Source organism: Hirundo rustica, chromosome 3 (assembly GCF_015227805.2).
Source record: "Hirundo rustica isolate bHirRus1 chromosome 3, bHirRus1.pri.v3, whole genome shotgun sequence".
NCBI lineage: Eukaryota > Metazoa > Chordata > Aves > Passeriformes > Hirundinidae > Hirundo > Hirundo rustica.
In genome coordinates, this window is record NC_053452.1 from 116588567 (window position 1) to 116615967 (window position 27401).

The following is a 27401-nucleotide window of genomic DNA, read 5'->3' on the forward strand; positions in this document are numbered from 1 at the left end:
GGGTGAAGAGCAGATAACAAAACTGACTGTTTAATGCTTTTATACACAATATAAATTACACCGACCAGCACGGCAGCAGCCATGGAACCAGTCCTGTTCCCCCCTCCCCACTTTTCCCCAGACCCCGGCAGAGGAAGGCTCCAGCAGGCAGAAACGGGCAGGTGGGGTGGCGGGGCCGCACGGGCAGGGGTCAGTGCCGCCGCTTGTGACTTCACCCTGCCCAGGCAGGACAGGGCTGCTGGAGGCCCCAGTGTGCCTGTGTGCCTGGTGTAGGGCAGCCCTCAGGCCCCGTGGAGTTGCCCGCCTGTCCTCCCTCCCCCAGGGAGGGCAGGCACCGGAGCACCCCAGGCCCACTGCTGGGCTAAGTGCTGTCTCAGGGCAGAGCCGTGCCCACGGCTGGGGGGGCCAGGAGGGCTTTGGCATTGCGTGGGTTCACCCAGCTCTCGGCTGTGTGGCCGTGGATCTTCTGGTGGCGCTTGTAGTTGTCCCAGTGACCGGTGGTGTAGGAGCAGTCCCGGCACTGGAAGGGCTTCTCGCCCGTATGCCGCAGCATGTGCCGCTTCAGGTTCATGCTCTGGTTGCAACTATAGCTGCACAGGCTGCATTGGAAGGGCTTGTCGCCTGAGTGGATGCGCCCGTGACGCTTGAGGTTGGCCAGGTTGCCGCAGGCGTAGTCGCAGAGCTGGCACTTGTAGGGCTTCTCGCCTGTGTGCACGCGCTGGTGCCGCTTCAGGTTGTCCAGGTGGGCGGAGGCGTAAGGGCAGAGCGGGCAGGCGAAGGGCTTCTCCCCGCTGTGCGTCTTCATGTGCCGCGCCAAGTGGTTGGGGTAGTGGGTGACGAAGGGGCAGAGGCTGCAGGCAAAGCCCTTGTCCCCGGTGCCCTTCCGGGGACTGGCACCTGGCTCAGTGCCCAGCACCGCCAGGCTGCAGCGCCCGCAGACCTGCTCGGCCAGGCCCTCATCCTGCGCGAAGCCGTCGTCCAGCACCAGCCCGCACATGCGGCACGTGAAGGGGAAGAGCAGCTCGGGCAGCGCGGCCGCCTCCTCGCCCCGCAGCCGCGCGCAGCCGGGCAGGAAGGGGCCGCTGCCGCTGCCCACGTGCAGGCTCAGCTCTGGCAGCAGTGGCTCTGCGGGACAAAGAGACGGGGTTGTGAGCTGGGCGGCGCAGCGCCAGTGAGGATCGGCCCTGTGACCAGCCACAGTGCCCTGCTGAGCCTAGCAGTAACGTGACTTTTGGTCGGTGGCAGGATCTGTGCCCTGCCCCAGCCCCAGCTCTCCCCGCATCCCCACACCCTCCCACCATTACCTGTGTCCTTGTCCTGCCGGTGCGGCCCCTCGCTCTCGGGCAGGCGGTGGCTGAGCATGTGCCGCTTCAGGTTGCGGCTCTGGTTGCAGCGATAGTCACAGGCAGCACACTGGAAGGGCTTGTCCTGGCTGTGGACCCGCTCGTGGCGTTTGAGGTTGCCCAGGCTGCTGCAGGCAAAGCTGCAGCACGTGCAGCGGTACGGCTTCTCCCCGGTGTGCGTGCGCAGGTGCCGGGTCAGGTTCACCAGCTGGGCAGAGGCGTAGGCACACTGCGGGCAGGCGAAGGGCTTCTCCCCATTGTGTGTCTTCATGTGGCGCTTGAGGTGGCTGGAGTAGTGGGAGGCGAAGGGGCAGAGCTGGCAGGAGTAGACGATGCGCTGGCTGCGGCCGCTCTCAGTGCCGGCGCACTGCAGGCAGCTCTGGCCCAGGCTGGCAGCCAGCTGCAGCCCGCACTGGCGGCAGGGCAGGGCCGCGGGGCCAGGCTCGCCCCCCTCCTCAGGGTCACTCTCCACACTCAGCTGCTGGTACCCAGAGGAGCAGTCGTCGTCGCTCAGGGCGTACGCTGGAATAGCGATCTTCCCCACAAGTGTGTCTGCTGAGAACACCGTGGGGAGGGGGCGGTGTCAGCCTGGCTGGCCTGGGCACAGCCCCTCTGCCTACGCCCCCAGACCCACCCTGTGGCACCCCGCAGGGGAGCCCACCGCACCATGCCCTGCAGTGAGGAACCCCACAGACATGGCCTGCCCCAACACCCTGCTGAGGGCCTGTTCTGGGCGTCTCAGGAAACCCTGACACTTCTGCGTGGCTGGCCATGACCCTGGCAACAGGAAGGGCGAGAGGACGGGTGGATCCATCACCCACCGGCACTGCTGAGCCTGGTGGGTGGAAGGTGGTGGGCACAGCCTGGCCCACGCCAGAGAAATGGGTGCCCATAAAGCTGCTCTGTGCCCCTCTCGCTGTGCTGCTGCCCCAGTCCCCGGGTTGGCAGCTGGTCGCGCTCACATGGCTGGCACCGGGGAGCTCCGACACCAGCCCATTCTATCCTGCAGGAAACATTCCCCAGCTCCACACAGTGCCACTGACCGGTGGCAGCAGGGGGAAGGCTGTGCCAGGCTCTAAAACAGAACTTCTCAGCTGGGCACAGACTCATCCTTCTGCAGCACCTGTGCTCCACATGTTCCCCCAGGCTGGTGCTCGGGGCTGGAGGGGCAGATCACCACTACCAGCTGTGAGCAATGCCCTGCTGGCCCCGTGTGTGCCTGACCTGCAACCCTGGAGCCTGTCACACTCAGCAGCTCCCCACCATCCTTGGAAGAACCCTGGACTGTCCCCTTGCTGCTGCCTGGGCTGGGTCCAGCTCCCAGAGCCCCAGGCAGGCGCAGAGATGAGGCTGACCTATGCTGTGGGACGGGGCAGCCCCTCCAGCCTTCCGGCCCCTTCCACAAGCACTGCCGGAAATGCAGACATCAGGAAAAGGCATCCCACCAAGGCCTGGCTATTACGGGGCCTGCCTCAAGCCCTCTGCCAAAGGGACCCCCTTTCTCCTCAGCTCAGCCCCACCCACACCAAGGGACCGGCCTGTCCCCTCAGCCCAGTCCCACACTGAGGGAAGCCCCTGTCCCCTCAGCCCAGCAGTGCCACAGCATCCCCAGAGCACCATCCCCTAAGTGGCCGTCAGTGCCCACATGGGGCAGCTTGTCTGCCCTGACTGGTTCAGTGGGTTGAGGTCCTAGTCCTGCTTTCTGGCTGGGGCTAAATGGGAGGACAGGTATTCCTGGTAGAATTTGTCACCAAATCCTTGGCAGGCTCCTAGGGCTACCAAGCAGCCACCCCAGGGCAGGGAAACACAGTCCTCAGAGCAGCCCCATCTGCCCGGCAGCAGTACCAGAGCAGGAGTACAACCCAGTGCAGCTGCTGAACACACAGACCAGGGCACAGTCCTTGAGAACAGAGACGTGGCACCAGACAGTCCTTGCCATCATCCCTCGCCATTCTATTCACGCGCTGCTGAGTCCCCGGGAGGCAGCTCCATGGAGCCGAGCAGCGCTTGCCCCTCTGGCCACCTTGGCCGGGGCTGACCCAAGCTCGGGAGCACCGCTGCACAGGCACTGCCCAGCCGCACGGAGCGGGGGTCCTGGAGGTGGGAGCCCTCCGCACATCCCGCAGCGCCGAGGGTAGCGGTGGAACAGGACCCTGGGGCCGGGGTCACCCCGGGGGCTGAGCGGTGCGGAGGCTCGGGCGTGAGCCCGGCAGCGGCTGCGGGGCGCGGCCCCAAACCTACCGCGGGCACAACGTCGTGCCCGGGACCTTCGCGGGAAGGAGCATTCGGGGATCGGTGCCCGGGGTCAGTGCCGGGCGGGCAGAATCCACCCGGGGGTCCCGTCGGGGGCTGGGCCTCCCTCGTGAGAGGAAGCTCGCCGGAGCCCGCGCCGGGCGGGCCCGTGGCAGAGCGGGCCGTGCCGGATGCGCCGAGCGCGGGGCCGGTACGGCCCGGCCGGGCCGCGTCCCCGCCGGCGGGGCTACCGGAGAGGGGCGGCGTCCCCGCGGGGGCCGCACGCACCTGGCGGTCCCTTCTCGGAGGCCGGGCCGCGGCCCAGCAGCAGGTCCCCGGGCAGCACCACCGCCGCTCTTGCCGTCTCCTCGGTGCCATCCTCGGCGTCCGCTGCAGCGCTTCGAGCGCCGCGGGTCCCCGCCGGGCCGCCGCCGCCCCCCGGGCCCGCCGCGCACTCACCCTTCACCGGCTGCGGGTGGCTCTGCTCCGCCGGGGCATCGTGGCGGGCCCCGGCGCCGGCACCGGCCCCCCGCCGCCCGCCCGCCCGCGGCCCGCCAGCCGCCCCCGCCAGCCCGGGGCGGCCACCGCCGCCCCGCCTCGACCGGACACTTCCGCTTCCGCTTCCCCCGGGCGCGCGGGGGCTGTGCCGGAAGCGGCCGCGCGACCCGGAAGCAGAGCGGGCGCGTGCGCAGAGGCAGCACCACCTCCCGGCCCCGCCCACCCCGGCGGCCGCGGCATGAGGGGGAGCGGGCCCGGGCCCGGGCCCGGCGGGTGCGTGGGGCCGGGCCAAGCCAGGTCACGGGACAGGCGGGCTGGGCTCGGGGGCTTGGGCGGGACTTGGGGCGGGGCGGGACAACAGCGGCTCCGCCCTTTCCGGCCGACGGGAGGCGGTGGCACTGCCGGGACCGGGGCCGCCACTGGACGCTGACGGTCTCTGTACCCCTTTAGGGGCGGCTGCGGCTCCTCCCCCGGAGCCCACCGGGTCCGGCCCCGCCGAGGGCCGCCGCCGAGGGCAGACCTCGGTGAGTCCCTTGCTGGTGTCCCCGCGCGGTCACACCGGGGACACCCGGAGCTTTGCGTCCCGCCCGCTGGGCCCGAGGGCCGCTGGCTGTCCGGTCACACCGTGCTCTGGCCGACCCCTGAGGCAGCCGGGGGTGCAGCCCAGCTGCACACCCCCTGTGTCCCGGGGTTGTGCCCCATCCCCTCCCGCATCACTCGCTGTGCTCTCCCGGCGGCCCCGGCTGTGTGAGCCGCGGCTCGGCCTCGTCACGGATCGCTGCTCTCCCTCTGCAGGTCCCGGGGGCGCTGGATGTATCGGGCTGTGGCCGTCCCGGGGGAGCCGTGGCCGCGCTGTGCTGCCAGCGATGATTCCCCGCTGACAGGTACGGCCCTGGCCGTCTCCCGCTCTCCAACCACCCCGTGCATCCTGGCCCTGCCCGGTTACCCTGAGCTCTGCAGCTGCCCTCTCCCTGGGAAGGGCTGTGTTCTCTGGGAAGTGCTGTATCCCTTGGGAAGGGCTGTGTCCCCTGAGGGTTCCCGGTGCTTGGCCCAGCAAAGCAGGTATGCTTGCACTCCTCAGTCTCACCTGAGTGTCACTGGTTCTGGCTCCTTCTCATGTCAGTGCCTCTGTCCCTGGCAGAGCTGTCACAGGAATGCTGTGGGAGCTGTGGGGTGCTGTTGAGGTGGGGCGAGCAGAGGGCAACTTGGCTGTAGAGAGGGAAGGACCGTGGGGAGGGAAGGCGGCATGGCCATGGCTGCGTGAGCTCTACTCAAGGGAAATAGACAGATTTGCCCCACTGCTGGAATCACCTGGCTCCTGATCACTGAATGAACTGTGCCTTAGGTCCCTTGGCAATTGAACTCCAGTGAGAAGTGCTTTAGCCTTGTCTCAGCCCAGGAAGGAGAAGCCTGAAGCCCCGGGTGGGGATGGGGGTGGGCGTCACACTGCCCTGTGCCTGGGCGCAGTGTTGCTGCTGTGCTCCCCACGCTGGGGGTTTGGGAGTTCTCTGCTCCTGGAGCTGTCATGCAGAGCTGAAGGAGACAGGATGGGGCAGCACAGGCTTGGGGCCTGTTGGCAGGGTGCTGTCGGGCTTCTCTGGGTGCGGGGGCCCGTTCCCAGAGCACGGGCTCGCTCTCAGGAGCGGTTCCTCTGCAGGCTGAGCGGCACCGACTGCAGCTGGGGATGGTTCCTCTGTTACCTGTGGTGAGGCTCAGGTAGGAGCTGGGCATGGGGGCTGCACCAGGGCCAGCACCTCCGCGCTGCCCTCCGTAGCCCAACAACAGCCGGTGGCTACCTTGGCGGGCCACCATGAACCAGCCCACACGTGTGCCCCGGCCCCGACGGCTTCTGGGCTGCTTCAGACGGAGGCCACAGGCCGTCGGGGAGGAGACACCACCAGAACCAGATCCAGGGCCAGAGGAACCCAAGGAGACACGTGTGGTACTGCCCCTGAGTGAGGGCCAGGCGCTGGAGGAGTGTCCCCTGTGCCTGCTGCCCCAGCCCCCCGAGGCCTTTCCCAGCCTGGCCTCCTGCTCGCACCGCTCGTGCTGGGCCTGCCTGGAGCAGTACTTGTGCCTGGCCGTCAGCGAGAGCCGCGTGCCTGTGTCCTGCCCTCACTGCCCCGCCACGCTGCAGCCCTCCGACGTCCACCGGCTATTGCCCGAGCCCGCTCTCCGGGACAAGTATGAAGAGTTCCTGCTGCGGCGGCTGCTGGTGGCTGATCCTGGCACCCGCTGGTGCCCTGCTCCCGACTGCAGGTACCGCCGGCCCCAGCACAGGGACGGGGATGTGGGGTGGGTGTGGGCCCTGCTCCCACAGCAGCAGCAGCGTGTGCCTGTGTCCTGTGAGCCCTTCCCAGGCTGGGGTGCTCATCACTTTGTCCTGTGCTGGGCTGGGTGTGCCCAGGGAAGCGTCCAGTCCCGGTCTGACTGCAGAGCCTGTGTGGCTCTGTCTGCCGGGTCTGGTGTCCTTGGCTGTGCTGGATGCTGTGTGAGCCCCAGGGCTGTGGATGCTGGACAGGGTGGGCTGATGAGGGTGTATCTCGACTCTCCTGAGCCGGGGCCACGGCTCCAGCTCAGTGCAGGATTGGCACTTGCACTGCCACAGCCTGGCCTGGCTGTGCCGGGGAGGGGGCACCCCGCGGTAACCCAGCTCCAACTGCCTTCTCCCCGCAGCTACGCTGTCTTTGCCCATGGCTGTGCCGAATGTCCTCGCCTCACCTGCGGGCGTGAGGGCTGTGGCACCGAGTTCTGCTACCACTGCCGGCAGCCCTGGCACCCCGACGGCCCCTGTGCAGCGGTGCCACCTGCCCCCAGCCTGGCCACCCCCACAGCACAGCTGGCCCAGCCGGAGGAGTCGGCCCATGGTGAGGCCCTGGCCCAGGGTGGGAGCAGCAGGGCTGGGGTTTGGCACAGTTGTGTGCCTCTGTGCCCGCTGCGCGTGGGGCTGCTGGAGCCAGGATCCAGAGTTCCCTCTGCCTCTGCTGCAGTCTCACAGCCCCTGTGCCAGCTGGGCTGGGGTGTGTAGAGGGACCTCGGCTCCCTCCATGATACCTGTGGGATGGGAAGTACCTGGGGCAGGCTGGGATGGATGCACACTGTTCTGTGTTGCTCCCCCATCCCATCTTATCTCCCTCCAGCTGAGGCCGAGGACATCAAGGTCTGTCCTCGCTGTAGCGCCTTCATCATGAAGATCAACGATGGGAGCTGCAACCGAATGAACTGCACGGTCTGTGGGTGCCTCTTCTGTTGGCTCTGCCTGCAGGAGATCTCTGACGTGCACTTTCTGAGGTCAGTGCAGGGCCATGGGGGTTGGGGACCCTGACAGGAGCTGGGGGGCTGGAATGGGGGCAGCCAGGCTCTGTCCCAGGTTTGGGGTTAGCCGGGGGGAGCAGGGTGGTCTGTGCTGCTGGGTCTGGCAGGGCTGGGGCTGGCTTTTGGCACACTGTAGGAGGCAGTTGGAGCTCAGGGCTGGGAAAACCTGGCTGCCTGCTCTCTGGTGGGCCCATGGATGTCCCCTGGCATGGAGCCAGTTTGCGCTGGTCTTTGCCTGCCCCTTGCAGAAGCCATGGCTCAGCCCTGCTTTGTCCCCACAGCCCCTCTGGCTGCACCTTCTGGGGGAAGAGGCCGTGGTCACGGACCCGGAGGATCCTATGGCAGCTGGGCATGGTTCTGGGAGCGCCCATGGTCATCTCCCTTGCTGCGGGTGTTGCTGTCCCTGTCATTACCATTGGGATCCCCATCTACATGGGTAGGAAGGTACAGGCAGGTGGTCCTGGAATCCCTGTGGTCCTGCTTGCTGCTGAGCCTGGTAGCCCATGGCCCTCGGCCTGGACAGACCTGCAGTGCTGCCTGCTGCCCGCAGCACATCCCTTTGCCACCCCTGGCCACTGTCAGCACATCCCTGTGCCACCCCTGACAGCCCACAGTCCCTCCCTGCCAGGACTTTCTGCTGCCCCCCCAGCAAACCCTGCCAGTGTGGGTGTGCTCAGCCTGGGGAGTGGGGTCAGTGGGCAAAAGGAGGAAGGGTTCTAGGGTGGCTTTCCAGGAACACTTGTGCTGTGGGGGCTGCCCGTCCCTGAGGAGAGGGAGGGGTGTCTGGGTGGCTGTGGCTGGATCTCTGCCAGGCGGGGAAGAGGCTGTGTCTCTGGGGTTATGCCAAGGTCTTTGTAGAGCCCTTCACCTTTCTGTCTTGTACTTGAGGTGCTGGGCCAGAGCCGGCGAAGCAGCCTCTCCGGGTGCCAGCAGTGCCTCTCTGTCACCAGCAGTGTCCTCCTCTCTCTCTTTGTGTCTCCTATCATAACAGCTCTCACTGTGGGTGAGTGCCGAGGGCACCGCCCACGTGTGGGGCTGTGGCTGGGATGTGGCTGTGGAGCTGTGTGGGACCAGAGGCACTGGGGCTGGGTAGCGACCGCTCGTCCCCCCCGCAGGTGTCGGTGTGCCCCTGGTGCTCACCTACGTGTATGGGACCGTGGTGCTGTCGCTGTGCCGGAGCCGCTGGGGCTGCGGGGGCAGCCGCACGCCTGGAGACCTCGGCGTGGTGGAGCTGGACAACCTGGCCAAACGTGAGTCCCACACAGCTGGCAGGCCCCGGCCTGTGCCCGCCCTGCTTTGGCGAGGAGCAGCCCGTGGGAACAGCACGCTCTCTCCCCAGTGAACGAGCTGTGGTCAGTGCTGCCCAGCCCCAGACCGGGTGAGGACGGAGCTCCAGACCCCGCTGCCTCCCTCCCCAGCAGCAGCCGCAGTCCGCGCCCGGGGCCGGTGTGGGACAGCCAGTCAGCCAGCACAGTGGCGCTTGCGGGGAGCATGCTGAGTGAGGGCCAGGACACCTCTGACAGGTAAGCAGGGTGGCTGTGCTGAAGGGGCTGGGGGAGTGGCACATCCCCTCCAAACAGCCTCCCCGGCTCCCGGACGGACGGGTGACGTCCCCCTTTGGGCTACTGCCCTCAGGCCCATGTCTGTCTGCAGGGAAGGTGTTACCATCGAGGTGGAGGTGTCGGTTGAAGCGGTGCCACGTTCTGCCCGGCAGCAGAGCCTCAGCAGTGCCCTGTCTGGGCAGAGCCTCTCTGGGGACTCCCTGGGAGCCACCAGTGACAGGGGCAGCTCCGTGGGTGTCCCTGTGGAGTGATGGGGGCCTGAGGAGGAGAGTCTTGATCCACACAGAGGCCCTATGTCCTCCTGTGACAGAGCCAGTCCCCCTCTGAGGCCCCTGAGCACGCCCAGCCCTGGGAGCTGGGTCTTGGGTGGGTGCCAACTGCAGCCAGCAGCGCCGCACCTTGCACTAGCCCTGTCCATCCCTTTCCCAGAGGCACCACTAGGAAATAAAGCTGCTTTCTGAGGGTCCCTCTGTCTCCTGTGGCAAAACTCCCCTGACAGCGCAGCCCCATGGCAGCCCACTGGTGGGCACAACAGCTGCACCTGAGTGAGGAAGAGGCCACCCAGGCAATGCAGGGGTTGCTGTGGCCTCTGCTCTGCCTGTACCAACTCATCTGCCTGGAGAGCAGGCTGCAGGGCTGGGGGAGGGCAGCAGCCCCCATCTCTGATCTCTGGTGCTGGTCCCACAGGGATCCATCCTGCAGCAAGGCCAGTGGGTAACATGGGCTGTAGGTGGGGACCTATTGCCAGATGGGTTGTGTAGTCTCAGGCACTGGGATCCTCACCACTCCAACTCTGCTTGCAGCATGCAAAAAATCTGCTTCTGAAGGTTTTGCTGCTCAGAGTTGGGCAGTCACAGAATGAGTAAAGGATTTGGGTTGGAAGGGAACTTAAAGCTCATCACTGTTCCTTGGCATGGGCAGGGACATCTTCCACTAGACCGGGTTGCTCCAGGCTTCATCCAAGCTGGCCTTGAACCCTTCTAGGGATGGGGCAGCCACAGCTTTGGGCAACCTGTGCCAGGGCCTCACCAGGGAAGAATTTCTTCCCAGTATCCCATCTAATCCTGCCCTGTGGCAGTGGGAAGCTATTTCCTCTTGTCCAAAGTCCCTCTAGCTTTCTTGGAGCCCCTTTAGGCACTGTGGCTCTAAGGTCTCCCTGGATCCTTCTCCAGACTGAACATCCCGAGCTGTCCCAGCCTATCTGCACAGGAGGTGAGGTTTGTGAGTCGGCTCACATGCGCAGCTTTCTCCAGCTGCTCTGGGATTCCCACATGATAGGGTTGTGCCTTTGGCAGCACCTTGCACTGCAGATCTTCCCTTTTCGAAGATGAACTCCACCCTTCTGGTCCTGGGCTGTTGTCTCAGCTTCTGCAGCTCAGTCTGTCCCTCACCAGCCCAGGTGCTGCCTCTCCTGGTGCCTTTGACCCCCCTCCCTGGCAGCCCCAAGCTTCAGCTCCCCACCCTGTCTGGTGGCTCTGGAGTGAGCTGCCCAGTCCTGAACTGCTTTGGTGCCTGGGGTGTCCAGGCTGGGCTCCTGCAGCCCTGTGTGAGTCTGGTGCTTCAGAGCCTCAAACAACCCAGTGCTGCAGCTGCGTTTGCTGCTCAGGCTGTTTCCGTGCTTAGGAACTCTGGATGAGCTGGTGTGTTCCCCTGGAATGGGGCAGCCTGAGGAGATCTCCCAGGAAGACTTTTTTCCTTTGCAAAAGTGGGTTTGTTTTCAGTGCAACCTCCACTTGATCCCAGGTGGGTTTATCTCAGGATCATTCTGGAAAGGGGCTGCTCGGTACCTCACGCTTCCTCCATGCCATCACTGAGCTGGTCAAGGTTACTCCAGATTTTGAATAAACAGGATGAGTAGTCACAGGGACAAGCAGTCCTAAATATTAGTTATTCCTGCAGTCCCTGAGAGCCTGAGCTGAGGCAGCTTTGCTTGGAAACATTAAAAAACCAGTTTGTCATCTCATTCCTGCTGCTGGCATCCAGCTCCAGAGGGTTTGGTTTTAAACTTTATTCCTGGTCATTAAGGTTTGTGATGCGGTCTCCAGTCTCTGTAGAGTCCCCACAAAAAGGTCCTGTGGTGACTTCACATTAGTAACCTGTACTGGGTTTAGACCATTTTCTATGTGCTCTGTTGATGTTTCATCATGCTGATTTTTACTCAAAATGCTCTGTGGTGGCTCCGTGTGCCACAGCAAAGGCCCTCAGAGCTGCAGCTGTTCAGGGAACAGATGCAGGGGTTCTGCTGCGGCTGCCTGGCAGGGTCAGGGATGGCAGCTCACCAGGAACATAAAGGAGCACAGGATTCCAGAGGCTGTGCAGGGAAATGTCCTGGTCACCTCTGCAGAGCCAGTGGTGGCTCTGGCCTGGCTGTCACAGAAGCCCAGGGCCACAGGATGGTCAGACAGGGGTACCTGAGGTCCAGGGGGCCAGAGGAAGACACCCCCCGCCCCCCCAGTAGCAGTGGGGTCTGCTGCCCACAGAGCTTATGGCTCCCATGGAATCCTGGGGCAGGGGGGACAGCTACAGGCTGTGGGGGAAGGATGGACTGGAGAAAGAACAAATGTGGGAAACGGACACAGAAGGGGCCAGTTGCACATAGAAAGAAAAGAAAAAATGGATCAACAAAGTGCTCTTCTTTTCTGGTGGTTTGCTGGGTGCGTGGGCTCTTTCTGCTACACAGGGAGAGCTCAACTGTATAGCCCACCCTTCCATCCGTGGTTTACAGCCCATGGACTTCGTTCCTGCTGGAGCAGCCGCAGGTATTGACACCCCTTGTCCGAGCCGTGCATCAGGGAGAAGCTGTCTCTTGACACACTTTGACAGAAGGTGCAGCTCTATGGGTGCTGTAGGCAGGTGAGCTCAGGGACATGACCGGTACCCCTATCCCTTGAGCAGTCACAGACTTTGTCCAGAGGCTCATTTTTACTCTGTGAGACTCCTCAGAAGAGCCATCCAAGAGGAAACTGGGAGCCGCAGGCCAAAACTCTGCAGTGATCCAAGACCAGAGGGACAAATGTTCTCCTCCCCACCTCACCTTCCTCACCTCATCTGCCAGGAAAGAACCAAGGACCAAGACCACACCTGTATTTTCTGGTCTTTTAGTTTGAAAAAAGTATTGATTGAAAGTGTACAACTGAACACGGCGTGGCTGCAGCACCACCGCCAGATTGTTTCACAAATAAAAACAGAAAGGGCCTTAAATAATCGGGTGCAGATTAAAAAAACCTCAACAGTGAAAAAGTTCTTCCCTCCAAACAGAAATTCACAGGCACAGAAATGGCAACAACCACATGGAGACAATGGGGGGACATCCTCCTCCTCCTCCTCGGCACGGACTCCGCGATGCAGCGCTCCCCGGCGCAGCTCCATCCTCGCTCCCTCTTTGGAATGGTTACGGATGAACAGTGCGACATGCCCTTGCTAACCAGACCCGCCCCCACCCCCCAACCAGGACACGGACAAACAAGGCCTCTGCTAAGGCTAAAAAAAGGACAAGACCTGGAGTCTTGAGTTCAGCATGGGTAAGAAACGAGAGTCTGGTGAGCACAGCCCAGTCCCCAGGTGGGCCCTGCTACTCAAGTTTGGCCTTCTTGGTGCTGTCCCCACCGTTCTCCTCTGCAGGTGCTGCTGCCTCCCCCAGTTTCCGCTTCCCACTCTCAGCAGGCGGGTGTGTGTTACGGGGCTTGAAGCTGATAATGATGCAGGTCATGTTATCGCAGCCGGTGCCATCCCCTGAGGTGTCTGGAGCCAAGCACTGGTCCAATAGCTGAGGAGAGACAGGGCAAGTCAGCAGAGAGAGGAGACACACTGGGACCACCCTGAGGCACCGGGGCCATTCCAGCACCTGACAGCAGCTCAGGGCCTGCCAGGCCAGACCTGTGCAGGAGGAGTCAAAGGCTGTTCCCACCGGACAAGGGGCAGAGGTGGCCTTGGCAGCCCCAGGGTTCTGAATGTGAGCAGAAGCTCCTTTGGCTGGACAGCACCCCTGAGGTCAGACACTGGCTGAAGTGCCCAGGGAACCCATCTGAGGGAGCGGGAGGGCAGAGCCCGGCACCGAGCTGGGACGTAGAAACGTCACGCTGCTGCAGGAACGGCAGAGCTCCTGATCTTACCTCTTCTACAATGGAGGAGAGTGGCCGCAGGAGTCCGTTCTCATCCTTCTGGGTGATCTTCGACTGGATGAAATCCACCACTTCCTGGCTGCTCATCACATTCCTGCAGAGCAGAGAGGTCAGAAAGGCAGGCAAAGGGAGCACATGTGCCATAGTGTCCAACAGGCCTTCCTCCGGCCCAGCCTCTGAGGGAGCACAACAGCTCCCTCACTACTCACCAGATTCCATCGCAGGCAATGACCATGAAGTCATGGTCATCGTTTATTGTCAGCACTTTGATGTCAGGCAAGGCAGAGATCATCTGCTCTTCCGGAGGGAGGTTCTTGTTCCGCTTGTAGAAGTGATCCCCTGCGGTGGGGAGGAAGATGTCTGGGTACAGGCAGTGCTGCCTGCTGGGGACAGTGAGCAGCACTGCCCTGCCACAGGGCATTCCCAGTGGGATCCACCGAGTGCTCCCACACCCTGGGATCAGCCTGTGGGCCGTGAAGCAGAGGAACCATTGCAGGTTCCAGGTGTAAGCTCTGGCAAGCCCAGGGAAGAGGAGTCTTGGCCAGCTCAGCCTCTTTTTACTCCAAACCAAGTGGCCCTTCCCCACCTTCCAGGGCAACCGACACCAGGCCAACAGCACACAGCACTTGTCACCTCTGAGGAGGCTGTGGCTGCCCCATCCCTGGAAGTGTTCAAGGCCAGGCTGGATGGGGCCTGGAACAACCTGGTCTAATGAAGGTGTCCCTGCCCATGGCTGTGGCTGGAACTGGTTGAGCTTTAAGGTCCCTTCCCACCCAAACCAGTCCAGTGTTCATTTTATGATTCAAATTTCACTTGAGAAAACTGGCCCAGTTTATCCAGAATCATCCTATGAACGGAATTCCAGGGCCACCACAAAATAGCAGGAGGGAATGACAGTGTCTCCCCTAGATAAACTACTTATTTCCATCCTAGAGGTGTTTTTTATATCTTTCCACTAAGATAATGATTTCAGTGGTTTGGGTCCTTCTGTACATACTCAGATAAAGAAATGGGCTCAAACTGCCATGAGGCCAGGTCTTCAGGAAGCAACACACCAAGATTCCTCAATAACCCAGTAAGCAGGAAAAGTCCTGTTCCGAAGGCAGCAGTCTGGTTTTGGGACAGTTTACGTGAGGTGGTTTCTGACAACCCAGCTACTGGCACAACAGCCTGGGCTATGTCAGATGCTGCTTTCCATTGATGCCCAACTGTTTCACACCTGTTTTCTCCAATTAGACTGACATCTCCCATCTAGTAGTGAAGAGGTTTCACTCATCTTGTTAGAAATTGTTCCATAACCTCAGTGCCTGGCAGTGCTGTCAGCATGGCTCCCCTGATGCGGGTGCTCCAGGCCTGCCAGCATCCCCCCTCTGCTTACCGATGGCCCTGGAGAGGTTGAGGCCGCCGTTCACCCTTCCATCCATGGTGACCTTGCCACCAGCGTTCTTTATCCTGGCCAGCTCCACCTCATCCTCTGGCTTGTGGTCGTACGACATGTCGACGGCCTTGCCACCCTCGGACACGACGCAACGCGAGTCCCCGGCGTTGGCCACAATCAGCTGCTTGCCCCGGATCAGTGCCACGACAGCCGTGGTCCCGCTGTCTGAGCCAGGCTGCAGGAGACAGAAATTTGGTGAGATTTCTATCTCCCTGTCCGGTCAATAAGGGAACCAGCCCCAGCAGTGTCCCAGATCCCAGGGTGCTCCATCACACCCCATCAGCACACAAGGGAACAATGGAGAAAGCCTGAGGGGAGTGGGGAACACCAGGAGCGTGTTCACTGAGCGGCAGGGTTAGGCAACACCTTCATCCCAGTCTCATGCAGAGTGGTGGGTCAGGATTCTCTGGTGTTCCACAGGTCTGTACTCTCCACTCTAATGTGCTAATCCCAACCCCAGCCCAGCTTGAGCACATTTTCACTTTAAATCAGGACATTTCCCCAAGGGAGAAATTGGCACCTTGGAAGCCATGTCCCCTTTACCTGACCTCCTGGGTCCCTGGCCTGCCTGACTACACTGTCATGGGCTGAAGAGCCACAGCCCTGGCCCAGTGAGGAGCCGTGCTACGCTCTGGAGCAGCGGTGCCAGCAGAGCCCTCCTGTTCTTGCCCCACTCTCCCTCCAGACTGCTTTCCAAGCACCTCATGCCTAGCAACAGGACCAGCCTCTCGGATCTCAACCTGCCATCCAGATCCAGGCCCATCCCATAGCTTTTGCACAAACCCAGGCTGTCAGCAGCTCCCTCGGCCCCAGGAGTGTGCACAGGGTGTTCCATCCCCACCTGAACAGGAACAACCCTAGCTGAGTCTCCCAAGTGCCCCTGGCTCCACACTAAGCTGCAGAACACAAAACCAGAGTGCACACCTCCTCTTTTCCCTCCATGCCCGGTAACAACATTTCCTCCTCTTCATCCTCATCCTCCTCTGCTTCTTCAGTGTCATCTTCATCATCTTCATTCTCTGCCTCTTCACTGCTGTAACCATCCTCATCCTCACTACATTCCTACAAGAAAGGAGAGATACCACAGGAGTCACACGGGACTCTTGGTGCAGCCCCCCTAGGGGTCCCCCCATCCTGGAGACCAACGCTCAGCTCCCCCAGAGGTGTGAGGTGACCTGCCACATGTCCCCCACACGTGATGGCTACAGCCAGAGCAGCTGGTATCACTACTGCAGTGGATGAAGGGATGGTGCACGCAGCAGGACCAAGGGCTATCAGCTATGGCTGCTGCAGGATGAGGGTGTGTCCTTTGGGGTTAGCTCAACAATCCCAAACGTCCCCATGGGATGGCCTCAAAGAATCAGTCTGAAACACCTTCTCCTAGGAATACACCTAGGATGAGCCAGAGGCTTGTCTCAAGTGCCACCATAAACAACGCATTCTGCCCAGCCAGAAGGCCACTCTGTTCCAGTGCTGTTTCCTACCTCACTGTCTTCCTCCTCTTCCTCAACCTCATCTGACTCATCCTCACTGTCCTCAAAAAATTTGGATTTGGTTGTGCGCTGGGGCTTTCCCGTAGAGGAGCAGGAGGGCCCGGCCTCCCCAGTGGAAGAGGTGACGGCCTCGTCACCTTTGCCTAGTTCAGGCTTCTGCAGAGCAGGGCTGTTGCCTCCAGCGCTGGCTTTGTCTGAGGTGGAGGAAATACCCGTGATTTCTTCATCTGGCTTCCCGTTCTTCCTCTCCTTGTGGTCAGGAAGCTCCCCTGGGTCAGCCTCTCCATTCATATTTGACTCCCCATCATGCTGCTTGCCTGTCCCCTCCACAGCGTTATCCCCAGCTGCAGCTACAGACTTGGCTTTGAGGTTCTTGGTGCAGTTTTGTCCGTAACGTGTGAGAAGCTCCTCGATGGTCATTGTGGCTTCTTCGTGCAGAAGAGCAGCTTCCTCATTATCCACTGCGAACGGAAGAGGGAGGGGACGAGGACAGGGAGGGTGAGAGAGCAGGATACCCACCACACCGGCTCCTGTGGTGAGCTGCCCCAGCTGAGGCTGCTCCAGCAGAGCTCCCCACACTGACTGAGCACACAGCCAGGCCTGTGCCCTCCTACAGCTCCCAGATGCTACAGGTGAGCAGGGTGGGGACAGCAAGGCCACAGTTCTGACCACAGCACAGCCTGCCAGTGCCCCCACTGCCCCAGCCCCAGCGCTCCCCGGCCGACTGACAGCACCACGGAGCGTTTACATCAGGCATGAGGGCTGGTGGTAGCACAGTGTTCACATCAGATGTGTGGCCAGGGGGTAGAGCTTCGCTTTCCCAAGCTCCTTGGGAGCTGCAGGGAAGCAGACAGACCACTTCCACGTGCAGGCTTGGTCATTAATGCTGCAGCTGGGAACAAGAGAACAGCACTCCCTGGGCTTGAAACACCCCAGGGATCCCCACCAGCTGTCATCTGGACAGGTACAAGAGATGAGAGGACAGCTTTGGCCATCTCCCAAGTGGGACTAGACAAAAAGTGGGATGACTTGCCCCAATGACCATGAGGCCAAAGACCACTGCTTCCCTACTGACATCCCCTTGCATATAGTTTGCTTTGCTATTTAATCCCCAAAGGAATACAAATACAGATAGCCCAAATGCTCCTGAAAATACAGAACAAAAAGAAAGCCCAGCCAACCACCCACCCACTTCATCCCTGCCAGCTGGAAAAAAAGAAACAATAAATTCAGCATTTCCAGACCGACATATTGTTCAAGGTGACAGGATCACCCTTCATCTGCCCCAAGGCTGGTCACAAGGTACTCGGCGAGAGCAGCACAGGATTCCACCCCAGGAAACACCTCCTGGGCTGGCAACCACTTGCTGGTGGAACACTTGCTTCTTTGTGGGAAGAATTGCTGAAGAGACCAGGATCTGCTTCAATCCTATCTGCAGCTGGTGGCTGCCACCAGCCAGGGAGAGCTAAGCACTGCACACCAAATCATTTCCCTTCCACAGCTGAGCCCAGCTCAGAGTTCCTGACATGTCCTGGAACCCTGCAACCCACAGAGGAAGCTCACTAAAAAATGGTGATGGGCTGTTTTGTTATCCATAGCATTAACCTCGCAAATGAATAAGGGTTCCCCTAGCACCAGCCTAAAGCCATGGACAATGCTAAGGGGCAATAGCTCAACCAAAATTTAACCGAGAAATTGGGACAGAAAACCTTGTGCCCAAGGAGACTTAACCCTGCTGCTCTACATCCCTGTCCTGGAGCTGCAGCCTTGTCTGTTCAGTTACATCTGACTTACCATCATCTTCATCAGCAACTTTCTCCTTCTCATCTTCATCATCCTGTGGCCGCCCAGCCATTTGAGAGAGCTCCTTAATCACCTCCTCTGTGGTGAGCTTGGCATCAATGGCCAAGAATGCATCTTCCAGGGCCTGCGTGTGAACACAGACATGAGCAAGCAGCTGCCCTTTCCCTAGAGGACGCCTGCCTGCCATACTGTGCAATCCAGTCTCCCCCAGCTTGCACACTGTAACTCATTAATCACAGCATGGCTGCAGCTGGCAGGGATGTACAGAGTTCTCCTGCTCCAGCAGGGACACCCAGAGTCAGCTGCTCAGGACTATGCCCAGACAGGTTCTGGATGGCTCCAAGAATGGAGACTCCATCACCTCTCTAGGCAACTAACACCCACCTGGGTACTGACACAAGGGCTTTCCTCTGTGTTATCACTTACTCTGTCCAGGGCAAAGTTGGCTCCTTACCTTTTGCAATTTGCCTTCCTTGTATGCCTTCTGGTCTTTGATGATCTCAGGGAGGTACTTGGCACAGTACAGGGCAACTTCTTCTCCTGAAAAAGAGCAGAAACTATTTAAAGAGGCTGATCTTTCCAGACAACCTGCTCTTGAGCAACTGAGTTCCTGAGGTAAACCTTGGGACACAAGCCAGAGCTGCTCCAGACACAGAACAGTGACACAGCAGCTAAGTGAGGGGAGCCTGATCACACCTTCCCAGTAGGATGTGAAGATAGCTCTGGCAACCCTTAGAGCTCCAAACCACTGGGTTTGGCCAATGCTGTGAACTTCCTGAGAGGGAGTTTAGGCCCACAGTGACATTTAGGCCGACTCTTTAGGTCCAGCCTACCTGGAGATCTTTAATTTCACATGTCAGTGAAAGCAGAATGAAAGGGAAGCTTTTGCCCACTGTAGGCTGTATTGGAGCATTGCCAACGTGCAGTGAGCACATAAAAAGTGTTCTGTCTTCTAGTGTGTGTTCCAGACCAACGACAATGAGATCCCAGAGACTGAGGTGAACCTCTCAGGAGACAGGGCAGTCCCTTGGTACAGGAAAGAGCCCAGCAAGATAAACAGCAGCCAGAACACTGTGCTGAGAGCACAGGGGATAACCAGTACTGAGAGACAGCTCAAGTCAAGTGCTCATCCTAGAGCAAATGAGAGATTTTTAAAAGCCAGAAACTACCCCAAGCTTGGTAAGTAATGGTGTCAAGTATGGGAGGGCATGGGAAGCATTTGTTTAGATCTTGCAGGTGCTATTAAGAGAGAAGGAAGAGTAAACATTGAGGGATCATGAATTTCTGTAGCTTATCTTGAACGGGGTAAGAAAGTAGTGTGAGTTGTAAGAGATCAGACTAGTCATTGAGGTTTTTATATGAGCAAGGAACAGTATTGGACCAAGGAACTTGGCCTACACCTCACAAAGAAGAAAAATTAGAGCCAGAAGCTGAGAAACAAATTAAATGACTGCACAAAAAGAGGGAGAGGAGCAAGGCAAGCTGCAGGCAGGTGGAGGGTCCCACTGCGGGGTCCAGGAACATCTTGAGGCTGTGCTGGACCAATCATTCCCTGTCACAGTACAAAGAAGTAGCAGTGTGGGCGGCTGGGCACAGCATGCCAGACTCCCTGTACCAGGGGCTCTCCCGTGGCTGTAGGTACAACCAGAGCCACATGGGCTCCTTTCCTTTGCGATACAGGAGCATTGTCACACAGGAGGGTTTTTCATGGGATGGACCAGCCACACAACTCCTCATCTTCCTGCTGCACATCCCAACTTCCCTGCCCTTCTCCAAGCCCAACAGAGACTGTGCAGGCAGCTGGGCATGACCAAGAGTTGTGCAGGCAGGAACAAAGCCCTGTGAAGGAATGGGGAGCAAGGGAAGTGAGAGAAGAGCACCAGCCAGCCATCAGTTCAGCAAAGAGAACACAGTGGGAAGCAGAGAAGTGGGGAGATTTGGGAGGACAGACAAGGGACTTTTTCAACGTACCTGATGAGAAGGGATCAAGTGGCCATTGACAGAGAGCAGAAACAGCAAAATGGCTGCTGCTACACAGCGCTGCAAAGCATTCCATGGTCCAGATCCAGGGAACAAAGAGACTGGGCCTGACCTGGGAACACTGGAGAGGACCTCTGACAAGGGCCTGGAGTGACAGGACCAGGGGGAATGGTTCCACGTTGACAGAGGGCAGTGTTAGATGGGATATTAGGAAGAATGTCTTGCCTGTGAGGATTGTGAGGCCTCGGCCATTCTGAGTTTTCTCCAAAAAAAAAAAAAAACCAAAAACACAACCCTTGGCGGAAGGTAAAAAATTCTTAGTTGTCTCCATGAGATGGAACCTGAAGGATAGTGATGGCCTCAGTGCAGAGCCCAAGTGCCAGATGAAGCTCAAGGTCAGTGTTTGAATAACAGATCTCCCAGACAAACACCACTAATCACTGCAGAGCCAGCAAACAGCAGGAGCCACCACCAGCCTCTAACAGGTGCAGCACAAAAGGAGTGTGGTGTGGGTCAAGTAAAGTCATCTTGGGAACACCTGAACCAGCAAGCTGCAGCTGCTAACAGATACAAATCCCTCTGACATTCTCTGGTCTATCCATTACCAGCTCCAACCCTTCCAGCCCCATCGTGGGTGCCAAGAAAGGACTGTTGTGGTTTAACCTCAGGGGCACCAACTAAGCCCCACCCAGCCACTTGCCCACCTCTCGTGGGACCGGGGAACGGATTGGAAGAGTAAAAGGCAGGAAACCCTTGAGTCGAGAGAAGTTTAAAACAATAACAATATATTTTTTTAATATAGTGAAAAGGCAAATAGCAAAGAGAGAGAAATAAACCTCAAGACAGATTAGCAATGCAAGATACGTGTCAGTGAAGACACGTTATTAAAAGAAAGGCTAAAGCACAAGTAGACAGGAATAGAGACTGACCAAACACTCAAGGGGCAAAGTGCACAAATATCATCCTCCAGAATCTGGGGGCAGGGAGGCCAGAGCACATAAAGAAACCGGGGAAGGCAAAAAACTGGCCCAGCAGCATCTTTCAAACACTGGAAGTCTTGTCCACAAGAGGGAAACATAAGAGAAAAACTGATGAATTAAATGGAAAATGCAAATATATCAAAACCCCCCCCCAAACTCACCCTTTTCCAAATAACACAGTAATAAAAACTATTCCCAGCCTGTCTGGAACAGGAAGCTTACTGAAGAGTTTCGGGCTGAGGGATGAGCAGGGTATATAAGAGAAGCTAAATTCAGTTTTTGCACTGCCAGCTAATAAGGCTTAGCAAGGTTCCCACCCAAAAACTTAATTTTACATGAGGGAGACCTGAGAAATTGCTTCAAACTGAAGAACTAGGGCATCAATAAAATCATACAATAGTAGGGAATGGGCAAAAGCTGTTCTTATAAGTCAGATTCAACTATGTTCATATCCTTCCTGATAATGGTTTGTCTAGGAAGAGCTGTAGATTCAATCAATAGAAATCTAAAATATGAGTTAGAAACTCATGTCAGTGCTTTGTTATTCCATGGCTTTCCCTAATGTCTATCTAGAATCTTCCCTATTGTATTTAAGAACCCCAAACACAATACTTATTGTCCTGTACTAACAGGAATGTCACGAGTGTCCAAAGTCTCCCTAAAACCCAACACATGGAACACCTTGGCAGCTGAGAAACCAAGACACTGAGCTCAGTGGAGAACAGATGGTTTGAGACTATTCATTCTTGACCCATTTTTGGTAGAGACTCTTTCTTTTATTTTTTGCCTGACACAAACAGTTTCTGAGGTGAGTAGCTCCCGATACTTATATCTCATTTCCTTGTCATTCTCTGCCTCTCAGCATCAACCCATCATCACCATGTTCTCAAAGATACCCTCAAGATAACAGTGACTGCTCCACAGGGGTGGAGCACATGCACACTCTAAGATGAAGTTCGGGAAAAAAAATAATTTCAGGACATGAAATTCATTCCTCAGACTGAGATGACATCTTCAGGAGAGCTACTTGCTGTATACGCAGCAGTGACAGTCACAAACTGGACACTGCTATAAAGCCAATGAACAGGAAGAAACAGGCAGTTTAGTTCATCTACTGCACATAGATTTTCAAAGAGTTTTCAAATAAATCATCAAATGTTTTCTGTACTAAGCTGCCACAAGAAAAGCAGGGAGCTTTTAAATAGAAGCAGTTTTCAGAATGGAGAATGGCCACTGGGAGAGCTCGTTGAAAAGTTAGGTTATTCAATATCTACATAAATTAGCAGGAAAAGAGGTCAGTAAAACATGATGGATCACTCGGGATGATCAAAATTAAAATAATTTGCAAGATTTAAGAGCAGGATCTTGATCTCTTACATTATATTGGCAGAGAAAATTCTGTAATATTAGCAATAATATTTAATAGCAATATTCAGTCATACAAGCAGAGACAAGACTAGGATTCCTCTGACTGAAAAAAAAAAATACATGGAGTCCAAACCAGTAAAAGTGAAAAGTACTACCAGAGTGATTATTCACTCATTCCTTGTGTCATGGATACTGCAGTGAAATTATCAGGCAGCAGATTTAACCACATCTTTTTCAAATAATGATTCTATGCAAAATGCACAGTGCAATCAATCACCAAACATAGAAGCCTTCTTGAAATGCAATTAGATAAATTTGTGAAGAGTCAGGTCATCCAGAAGACTCCAGCATGTCTCCAGGATGGAATGGCTGCAATCTCCAGTTTAAGGAACCCTCACAAGGAGTGGATCTGCCTGTTCTGATTTTCACTCTTCCCTTGGGCAACCACTAGAACACACTGCCTAGAGTCCATCTCAGGTGACTTTTCTTGCCACTTTTTCTTGTGTGACTTTCCTGCTCAGCTTATCCACCACAAAAAGAGCCATTTTCAAAAGGCATAAAAGATGGAATACAAATCTGATTTCAATTTCAGGTCAAACCCTGACCTTCCCTCTAGGACCCCTAAGAGGTTCAGAACTTCCATTTATGGTATCTATCTAAGAAAATGCTTCCCATCAAGGAGCAGAATTCCTGAAAACAGATGGATGCCCCAGCAGCCACAGACAGCCCAGAGGGGTCACACTGAAGGACAGGACAGAGCAAAGCAGATGCAGTTACCTCCGTGTCCATCGTAGACAGAGAACATGGCTGTTTCACTGTCCAGCTCGGGAATGCAGTTGTGGGCATCCTGAAAGAGAGAGCAAAGGTCAGGAATGACAGGGATTGCATTAGACCCACAGAAAATCATAGAAACACAAATTTGTTTGGGTTGGAAATGAGACCACTGAGCCCAATAACTGTCCCAGCACTGCCAATCCAGTGCGGTCCCATGCCCCCAGGTGCCACATCCACAGGGCTTTTAAACCCCTCTAGGAATCGGGACTCCACCCCTGCCCTGGCCAGCCTGTGCCAGGCTGGACAAACCTTTCCATGAAGAAATTGCTCACAATAGTCAACCTGAACCTGCTCTGGCACAGCTTGAGACCGTTTCCTCTTCTCCCATCCGTTATTTCCTGGGAGACAAGCGTGACCCCCACCCAGCTGCACCCTCCTGTCGAACTGTAGACAGTGAGAAGGTCCCCCGATCCTCCTTTTCTCCAGGCTGAACCCTCCCCAACTCCCTCAGCCACTCCTCATCAGACTTTTGCTCCAGACCCTTCCCCAGCTCCATTCTCATCTCTGGACAAAGCACAAAGATCAACAACACACACCATGTGCAGGGCACAGACCTTCTCTCCCTAAGGTCTCTGTGTAACAGCCAGCTTTGAGGAAGGCACCCCCATGATTTTACAGCCAAGTGCCTGAAATCCTTCCCCTACGGGCAAGCAAACCCACTTTGGCTCTTGCAGCGTAGAGCCTGGAACTGATGGCCAGGCTGAACCTTTCTCCTAAGCCCTTCCCCTGCCCAGCTAACCTCCCGGCATTCCTTCAAGTCCAGCCTTTACCCAACTCTTTACCACCTGACACATCCCACACCCTGGTGGTCAGGAAGACTATGTATCCTGTGATATGTTTAACAATGTGATCTTTTCTGTGGTTCACCTTAATTGTGCTACAATTGCCCAAAAACACTGTGCTTACTCTAAAACAGCAGTCTCAAATATCTGGATGTGTCCATGTTGCCAGCAATATTCCAAAGTTTACACACACACAAAACTAGATCACAGTCCAGCAACCACTGAACTCTGCTGCTTTTTATGTATGACTCCTCGGATAAGGTCTCTTCGCTCTCCAGAGTTCCAGTGTACTGCAAAAAGAGAACTTTGTTCCTTGCTCAGGAAACAGGAACAGTGAGGTTCTGGGTTTATGTAGCACCCTTTGTAGTGGAACTGCTGGCACTGGGATAAAAAGAGCTTCTGAACAGGCAAGTGACCATCTGAGTTCAAAACTGAAGTAATGACTGAATGGTAATGCAGGAAATTTCCCCAGCCCTCACTGGAGAGAGCAAATGAAAACACGGAAAAACCAAGAAGCAGCATTTTAGTGCTCACTTTTCTGAGCATTCACAGAAGCCAGTGAGACAGTGAACCCCCAGCTCAATAACTGGGATAAGTCCCAGGTGACCAAACAGCAGTGTAATTAAAGAGATGCAAATGTTGCTGGGGAGGAAACCCAGCACTGGCACTAAAAATAGTCTGTGCTGCCTTTGCTGAGCCCCTGCTGTGGCCTGTCCTGATCTGTCCCGTCCCTGAGCCCCAGCCCCGAGGGGACAGATGGGCAGGGCTGGCACATGAGAGCTCAGCTCCCAGGCTGCCCATGGGGCTCACTCTGCCCTGCTCTGAATGCTGGTGGCACTCTGCACACAGGGCAAAGCCAGGTCCTGGCACTGCCGATGCCACAGGCACAGCAGCAAAACCTCCATGTGCTGCCAGTTCCATCCCGCCCAGGTCAGGGAGCTGCAGTGACTGTCCTCTCACTAACTGCGATCTTGTGTGCAGAGAGAGCTCACAAAGGCTCCAAAAGTCTGTTCCCTGCTATCCAGCCTTTGGGACCCCTCACTCTCCCCAGCCACCTGAGTGGTTACTATAACAGCGGTGAAGAACTGTGTCTGAAACATCAAACACCCAATTCAGCTGAAATGAGTAAGCAAATTAATAAATTAACCTGAGAGTTCATTTAATGTATCTCCATATTTTGAACCAAACTCTTGCAGTTTTTGAAGCAAGGGCTTTTGTTCTAAGCCTGGGAGAGGAATGAAGCTGCAAAGTGGGGCCGTTGGTGTCTCACTGTGTGGGTACAGTCAAAACAGGAGCAAAGAGTTTGGAGAAGCCGCATCCAACCGCATCCTGTGCCTCCCACTATATCCCAGAGCACTCCTCTGGACCATAAAACTGACTTTAGCCCTTTTCTTTGTTGCTTCTAGTACCTAATACTTTTTTTTTTTTTTTTTAAATCCTTATCCTTGGGGTTCCTCATCTGCCCCAAACATTTCTTTACTCCCAAAACAACCTCTCTGGACTAAGTTACAGTATTTCTACAGAGCTCTGTACACCCACCTCACATTAAGGCTCCTAAAATCCAAGCACAAGGTGACAAAAAGCTCTTTACACCCAAAATACCTGTTTCTTACCAGGTGCCACACTCTGACTGGCTTCACCCAAGTGAGTGAAGTGAGAGCCATGTCCCAGCTATGGGAGCTGGGACACCAGCACTATAAATCAGCACCAATCTGCTCCCCTTCACCCCCTCTCTGTGCAAAGGGATGCCAGAGCCAAGCCTCCATTTAGCCGCTTACACGCTTGTTAATCGCCTTTGAGATTACACTCGGTGCTCCAGCAATGTCCCTGTGCCATCAGCTCCCCCTCCCTGTGTCACTGGCAAGGACCAGCTCAGACACTGTCAGCCAGTTCCACATACGTACTCTGAGTGAATCTCAGGAGCACAAACACCAATCCTGCATCTTCCACCCCGAGAACCAGAACCCAGGGTTTCACACACAGAAAGGAGGAAACACTTCTGGACACTGATTTTTCACCTGCATGATTGCTGTCTCACTCCAAGAAGTGGTGGAATGTCTGACAAAATGGCTTATGAACCTGTATCAGCAAAAACTCAACATCTGACAGCCTGAATGGGACATCCTCTCTAAACCAGCCATTGGCTACAAACCAAACACTGAAAGATGTACCTGGGGTGGCTGCGGGGACCAGGATTAACCCTTACCAAATTCAGCTGCTTACTGGTTGCCCAGAAGGGAAAACAAACCAGCACATTACTGGTATTCACAGAGGGTCTGAAATTCACAGAGCTGCAGGGGCAGCAGCCCCACACTGCCCTCACACCAACCAAGAGCTTTAAGAGCAGCTCCTGCAGCCCCCTGCACTTGGGCAAACACCTGGATCCTCAGCCAGGTGTGGGTCTGGTGGTCGCTCATCTGCTGCAATGAGCCCAGCAAAGCCAGGACTAGCAACAGGAGACTGAGCGTAGCCACGAGAATTCTTCCTGCAATTTTTCCTATAAATAAATAAAAACAGGGAGGAAGCACAGCAAGACACCGACACTTCATTTCAGGAGCGAAAACCAGGCATCTTCACTCAGCGCTTCACCCCAAGCACCGAACGCTCTTTCCCGTCGTTTTTTACCCCGAATCCCTCGTTTCTGGCAGGGATTTATCCAGCCGCACGTGTCCCCCACGACACGGGGGACTCTCCCCGTAGGAGCCGGAACACGCGGCCGCCGTGTGGAATTCGGGAAAGGCTGGGGCGGCACCGGGAGAGGAAAAATGCCCCTCCCGGCCTCGGGAGGGAGGGGATGACCGAGAACCCCCGGACCTCCTCGCCATTCGGCGCCGTCGGGGCCTGTCGGCGCAGGACCCCGAGGAGCGCCGGCTGCGGACGCCGCCGCCCCGCCAGCCTCATCCCCTCACCTCCATGGAGACGCGCCATCCCTGCATGGCGCTGAACCCGAAGTGCAGCGGGCGCGGCCCGAGGCCGGCGCCGTCCCCGGAGCTCTTCACTGTGTTGGGCTGCGATAAGTAGGCGCCCATTGCAGCCGCGGCGGCCTCGGTCGGCGGCGACCGGACCGGACCGGGGGGCGCGGGCGGACTGCGGGGGCGGCGGGACCTCGCACCGGCGGGCGGCGACCGGAAGTCGCGCGGCCGGAAGCTCGGCGGCCGGAAGCGCCGATCATAGAGGCGCGGCTAGAGCGGCACCGCGGCCCGCTCCGCCCCGGGACTACCTACACGGCCCGCCGGTGGCTTCGACCTGCCCTGAGGCTCCTCCAGGGAAACAGCGGACTTGGTACCGGCGATGTCGCCGCTAGCCGGTGCCGCGGGCGACCGCTTGCACAAATAAAGCCGCGCACGCTCACAACTACCGGAATTATCGCCCTGCCCCTCTACATAAGGGGCCCTAGCGCACCCAGCTGCTTATATAGGCTGAGTCACGCCCACCCACCAATCAGCGACCCCGAGGGCTCTCTCTCGCTGTTTCATTGGCTATTGCACGGGGTTGCCCCGCCCTATTCACGATCTTTCACGGCCCTTCGCTCAGGGCGCCCCCTGTCGTGTGACTCACCGGGGAGCCCCGCCCGCCGGCCATTGGCGGGTGCTGACGCGCCGCTCGCGGCGCTGATTGGCTGTGGAAGAGGCCCCACCCCTGCACGGCGCGT

General features: G+C 57.4%; 3 protein-coding genes across 4 annotated transcripts; 1 reads left to right on the top strand and 2 right to left on the bottom strand.

The window, feature by feature from the left end:
* Positions 1-14: 14 nt before the first annotated feature.
* Positions 15-5000, bottom strand: ZNF513 (zinc finger protein 513). Its single transcript, XM_040058189.1, has 4 exons — positions 4846-5000; positions 3864-4216; positions 1305-1898; positions 15-1125 (listed from the first exon to the last, which is right to left on the bottom strand). Exons 1-4 carry the CDS (start codon positions 4998-5000, stop codon positions 374-376), a joined length of 1854 nt encoding a protein of 617 aa, XP_039914123.1. The 3' UTR covers positions 15-373.
* Positions 4440-9416, top strand: LOC120751220 (E3 ubiquitin-protein ligase RNF19B-like). Of its 2 annotated transcripts, XM_040060710.2 has the most exons (10): positions 4441-4597; positions 4869-5135; positions 5731-6332; positions 6750-6940; positions 7214-7364; positions 7670-7832; positions 8277-8391; positions 8504-8638; positions 8728-8911; positions 9042-9416. In XM_040060710.2, the coding sequence occupies exons 3-10, from the start codon at positions 5884-5886 to the stop codon at positions 9199-9201; spliced, it is 1548 nt and encodes a 515-aa protein (XP_039916644.1). In that variant the 5' UTR covers positions 4441-4597; positions 4869-5135; positions 5731-5883; the 3' UTR covers positions 9202-9416. The 2 variants fall into 2 exon arrangements, with proteins under 2 accessions (XP_039916647.1, XP_039916644.1); XM_040060713.2 differs by lacking the exon at positions 9042-9416 and having other exon boundaries at positions 4440-4597; positions 7670-7824; positions 8728-8905.
* Positions 9417-12032: 2616 nt separating this feature from the next.
* PPM1G (protein phosphatase, Mg2+/Mn2+ dependent 1G) lies at positions 12033-26899 on the bottom strand. Its single transcript, XM_040059761.1, has 10 exons — positions 26659-26899; positions 22911-22980; positions 18260-18345; positions 17797-17929; positions 15994-16463; positions 15434-15571; positions 14450-14684; positions 13281-13410; positions 13063-13165; positions 12033-12716 (listed from the first exon to the last, which is right to left on the bottom strand). Exons 1-10 carry the CDS (start codon positions 26776-26778, stop codon positions 12522-12524), a joined length of 1680 nt encoding a protein of 559 aa, XP_039915695.1. The 5' UTR covers positions 26779-26899; the 3' UTR covers positions 12033-12521.
* Between the last annotated feature and the right edge of the window lie 502 nt (positions 26900-27401).

Excerpts from the sequence above, each read along its gene's own strand:
- ZNF513 (XM_040058189.1), bottom strand. The coding sequence starts at position 5,000 with ATGCACGGGGTGGTTGGAGAGCGGGAGACGGCCAGGGCCGTACCTGTC. Across the intron at positions 4,217-4,845 it reads CAGAGGGAGAGCAGCGATCC|CCCCCGCGCGCCCGGGGGAA; the intron begins GTGACGAGGCCG and ends CTTCCGGCACAG. Across the intron at positions 1,126-1,304 it reads CCGGCAGGACAAGGACACAG|AGCCACTGCTGCCAGAGCTG; the intron begins GTAATGGTGGGA and ends TTTGTCCCGCAG.
- LOC120751220 (XM_040060710.2), top strand. The coding sequence starts at position 5,884 with ATGAACCAGCCCACACGTGTGCCCCGGCCCCGACGGCTTCTGGGCTGC. Across the intron at positions 7,833-8,276 it reads CCATCTACATGGGTAGGAAG|GTGCTGGGCCAGAGCCGGCG; the intron begins GTACAGGCAGGT and ends CTTGTACTTGAG. Across the intron at positions 8,639-8,727 it reads GCTGGACAACCTGGCCAAAC|TGAACGAGCTGTGGTCAGTG; the intron begins GTGAGTCCCACA and ends CTCTCTCCCCAG.
- PPM1G (XM_040059761.1), bottom strand. The coding sequence starts at position 26,778 with ATGGGCGCCTACTTATCGCAGCCCAACACAGTGAAGAGCTCCGGGGAC. Across the intron at positions 18,346-22,910 it reads TGTCTACGATGGACACGGAG|GAGAAGAAGTTGCCCTGTAC; the intron begins GTAACTGCATCT and ends GCTCTTTTTCAG. Across the intron at positions 17,930-18,259 it reads AGGAAGGCAAATTGCAAAAG|GCCCTGGAAGATGCATTCTT; the intron begins GTAAGGAGCCAA and ends GTTCACACGCAG.